At 43.5% G+C, this 5,000-nt stretch overlaps 1 protein-coding gene across 1 annotated transcript in view; it reads left to right on the forward strand.

Annotated features, from left to right (window-relative positions):
• hapln1b (hyaluronan and proteoglycan link protein 1b) overlaps window positions 1–5,000 on the forward strand; it is a 23,576-nt gene that overhangs the window by 13,605 nt on the left and 4,971 nt on the right. The window contains exons 3-4 of the mRNA XM_030354880.1: window positions 4,220–4,383; window positions 4,966–5,000. The exon at window positions 4,966–5,000 is cut by the window's right edge and continues 164 nt beyond it. Of these exons, the coding sequence (XP_030210740.1) occupies window positions 4,220–4,383; window positions 4,966–5,000 (199 nt within the window). The remainder of the gene's footprint in view (window positions 1–4,219; window positions 4,384–4,965) is intronic.

Raw genomic sequence — 5,000 nt, forward strand, 5'->3', positions numbered from 1 at the left:
CCTCTACCCCGACCTGGAGCACTCAAGGACCATCTATGTCACGGGTAAGACCAGGACGCGCCTTTTTAACCTTTTGCATGGGTCAACTTTGACATCTGTTGGTGTACCCATGACCTAGGATGATCGTGGCATACCTGTGACATCATGGCATAACTATGATATCTCTGATGGGACCATGATATCGAAACCTAGCTATGATATCTGTGATGCCGACATGACATCACAACATAACTATGACATCTTTGACATAACTAAGACATCATGGCATAACTATGATATCTAGGATGTAACTATGAAATCACTACAAAACTATGACATCTTTGACATAACTAAGACATCATGGCATAACTACGATATCTATGATGTAACTATGACATCACAACATAACTATGACATATTTGACATAACTAAGACACCATGGCATAACTATGATATCTATGATTTAACTATGACAGCACAACATAACTATGACATATTTGACATAGCTAAGACATCATGGCATAACTATGATATCTATGATGTAACCATGACATGCCTTTGACATAACTACGACATCACGGCATAACTATGATGCATATTCGGCATAGCCATGATATCACTGCATTCGACCAGTACTGTTTGTGGCCAAGCTCTCTGCGTTACAGATTTCTCCCTTAATAAATGTAGCTCATACAAGAGAGGCCTGGCCAAGAGGAAAACACCAAAAACATCTGCAGATATTCAAAGGGGGGCCTTTTATCTAAACACACGTTACGTAAGGCTGCAGTGAAGTTAAGACGAGGCACAGAGCGCTTTACAGTACGTTGCAGGGGAATCTCTCTCCGGCACCCTGTGGCTCGTTCCTAACACCCCGTCAGAAAGCCAGGCCTGATGCCCTCAACTTATCACGGGGAACGCTGCCGTAGCGGGCAGATAGCGCCGGTAAGCTGGGCTTAATGGGCTCTGGCCAACAGCGATAGCGCAATCTTATCACGCCATCTTACCTCGTTCAGCAGACGCTTTCATCTGAAAAAAGACTTTCAGTGAATTCAGATGCATGGCGTTTAAGGGCAGGCAGGGGTTTAGGGACGTCTTGCTCCAAGGATGCCTTCATTGGGGGTGTGGACATTGGGGGGGGGTCAAACACAGTATTTCTCAACTTGAGGTCCAATATCCTAGCCGTTACACTATCCTGGGTCCTACAAATGAATGCCACTTGAGAAGAGATTTCAAGTGGCATTTCTCAAAAAACTCTTCCATTTTCTGTTTGGATAGAGCATCAGACTTAAGTACCATGTCACTTTTTCATTGCAGCCATTACTTTTATAATGTGATGTATTTTCTTCACTTTTCTCCACGACTTGTATACTTTAAGACCCACACTTCAAATCACTTTTGAACAAATGGGACGGTTAAAGGGAAAGGAGTGAGTGTTTAAGTCCCCATAAAAAGTCCCAATTGTTCCTTTGAGTGAAGCCCTGTTTAAGGGGGCAGGTTGAATTGCACATTACCCCAAACTCAGCGACACTCAGAGCTGAGGAAGCACTTTAACAGTGCTCCCTTTCCAACCAGTCCTTACTGGAGGTAATCAATGACCAATTATCCGGTGGTAAATTAACACAGACGTATGCAGTTGATGAACACAGAGATAGAGAGAGATAGAGAGAGAGAGAGAGAGAGAGAGAGAGAGAGAGAGAGAGAGAGAGAGAGAGAGAGAGAGAGAGAGAGAGAGAGAGAGAGAGAGAGAGAGAGCGAGAGAGAGAGAGAGAGAGAGAGAGAGAGAAAAAGAGAGAGAGAGAGAGAGAAAGAGAGAGAGAGAGGTATCTGAAAATTCAGATACCGTAAAAATCTATTAGAAGTGAACCCCTGTTTCAGCTCACATTCAAACACTATGAGATTAAAAAATATATAACTCCCAGACCATATGATGGTCTGGGAGTTTTCCAGATGGGGTGGAGGGCGTTAACTCCAAGGTTACGACCCACGGCAACATTATGATGCAACTTTATGATGCAGGTTTAGAAAGCAATGTTGTATACAAAATTAGTCACACATCGTGGCTTCTCACTGTTGTTGTCAGAGAAGTCGCATCTTCTCCCTCCCATCGACATCAATGGCTGTCCTGACAAAGCTCCCCACACATCCACACACACTTTGCATACTTACATGGGAGAAGTTTGCCTTCAGAATGCTCTGCCAGAAAGCCTTCCTGTAAGAGAGGCTTAAGGAGGTCAGGTGACGTAGTAAGGAGTGATAAAGGACACCCAGAGAGGAAGTTTGTGCTGTAGGAATGGGTCAAACTCAGTACTCTCACCAAGGAGGGGTTTGTGTCCTGTGCTATTTTTAGACATAGCTTCTTTTTCAGTTGTCAGTCACAGTGTGGTTGGGTTTGGGCAACACAACTACCTAGTTAGGTTAAGGCAACACAACGACCTGGTTAGTTTTAGGCAACTCAACTAAATGGTTAGGTTTTGGTGCACAACTAACTGGTAAGGTATGGTTAGGTTCAGCGTGCAGGGTTTCTTCACAAAGTACCTAGAAAAGGCACCTTGACCTTTTTCTCCAGAAAACGAGTCTTAGTTTTGCTAGTGACAAAATGGCATAGATAACTACATTGAAAATCATAAAAGAAGATATATTACTACTTCTAAAACCACAAATGTACATATTTCGAGCTGCCCCTTTAAAGAGTTGGTGGGGGGAAGGCATGTTGTAGAGACTGGAGATTGAACCCAGAACCTTTCTTTAGGGTTTTGACCAACCTCACTTCTAGACCACCATCCTGCCCCAAGGGGTTCCATCTCTACCCTTAGCCTGAAGACCATCCTGATAACGTGACCCCACATTCTGTCTGCGTTAATGCTAACATTGGTTGATTTTACACAACACTGTCATATGTGCAGTTATTGCAGGAAAAAACTAAATAATAACTTTCAAACAAAAACAAGAGTATGCACTTGTGGTGTTTCTTGGCAGAAAATGTTTTTGGCGTTTAGAACTGCGCACCCTGATGGCGTTGTATTATTCGTTACTCTAATTGGCCGAAGGTCTTTCAAGGCAAGTACTCCCGTACACATAAATGAAGGAAAAATAGATGCGGTCGAGGCTGATATCTGCGGGATGCAAGCCAGCATGTAGAAGTTGGTAAAGTGCATCCTTCGCAAGCATGGTGATGGAAAGCAGACACACACATACACACACACAAACACAAAAAGTGTGTGTGCGTGTGTACCGAGTTAGGACCTTATTGTTTTAGCTCGAGGGCAGTTTTTTGTTTCAACCAGAATTGATGAGAACAGCATTCTGGACTCAATTAGTTTTTTATTTCTAAATTCACAACACATACACACACACACACACACACACACACACACACACACACACACACACACACACACACACCACACACCACACACACACACACACACACACACACACACACACACACACACACACCCAGGCACACCCACCCAGAGAGCTAGGGGCCCCTGGGATCGGGGACAAACAATTAAAGACAAACAGAATTGACATTCTGGCTCCCTGTGATGTGCTAGGGTGCCAGCTCAAAGCCGATACAAGGTTGTGATTAAACACAGGGCGGGCTGCAGAGGGGAATGTGTGTGTTATCGATCGCTCCGGGATTTGATTTTTTTGCGATCGCAGGAGGAGTAGTTAACAAAGGCCCGGGCGTTTTCTTAAGTATAATTTCGGGCCACGACAAGCGCTTTGTCACACAATCACAAAGGCCTGTGCGTGTGTTAGAGGACAGGCATTGCTGTGGGCAAAAAAAGGCGTTTTCACTTTCATGTCGTGTTTAAATAGGAACCTAGCATGCATGACTTGATGTTAAACTATGGTATTTCTATGTAGTGATGCATGATTTACGCTCAAAATGCTGTGGAGTTATGTGGAATGATGAAGGAAAGGGGTAACTGAGGAATAGGTGGAAAAATAATAAACAACAATCAAACTTTTAAAGAGTAAGTAACCATGTGCTGATGGTGTTATAAGTATTCTCACCTCATAGAAACAGTACATTTTTCATGGCTTGTAGAAACAAATGAAGACCCAATAATTCATAAGAGATGCATCAGACTCAGACAATTAGCTTGTTAATCCTTCTAACAGACAAAGTGCAGAATTATTCCAAACAGAAGTCACAGAACGACCAAGGGGGAGACAATCAGCTCAAACCCAAAAATAAGACGATAACAAAACAAAAATGTCTGTTTCTCTCCAGAAAACGCCCCCCGGATATCGGTGCTATCTCAGCAGGACAAGGTGGTCTCTCAGCGGGGGGGCAACGCCACGCTGCCCTGCACCATACAGCGGGACCAGATGATGCCCCCCAACCACAAGATGAGGATCAAGTGGACCAAGCTGACCTCCGACTACCTTAAAGAGGTAAGGGACCTCAACGCCGAGGAGGGTTCAAATTGCTGATGTCACGATTAGCAAGGGTCATGCTAACCATTAGCATTAGCGTTCCATGATTCATCGAATATAAATGACGGGATGTAGGTGCACATTTTTGGACAATCATGGTAATTGTTAGCATTAGCATTAGTATTAGAAGTGTGCGCTTACCTACAACATTTGCATTCCACGATTCATTGAATGTAAACAATTGGGAGTGAATGCTAACAGAACTAGCAGAATTTGCTATAATTTGGCGTGACTTAAGATTGGATACATTTTTACAGGTGTACAAAGTATGGTCATGATAGGCCCACAGGTGGTGCTATAGCAACAGTTTATTTGTCGAAACAAAGTTGTAACACTAAGACGTTAACTAAAATGCTAACCATAAGCATTAGCATTCGATTACTAATCGAGTGTAAAGGAGGCGCAGTCAATGGAGGAGTGAATGAGGGAGTGAATAGAGGAGTGAATGATGGATGAATAAAGGAGTGAATAAGAAAAAATTAAATTTTTCGTATAAAGTAACCAAACCAACGCTACCTCCCCCGTCGCGCCGGGTTCTAGGTGGACGTCTTCGTCGCCATGGACTACCACAAGCG

The sequence above is a fragment of the Gadus morhua genome, chromosome 4 (genome assembly GCF_902167405.1).
Source record: "Gadus morhua chromosome 4, gadMor3.0, whole genome shotgun sequence".
NCBI classification, from domain to species: domain Eukaryota; kingdom Metazoa; phylum Chordata; class Actinopteri; order Gadiformes; family Gadidae; genus Gadus; species Gadus morhua.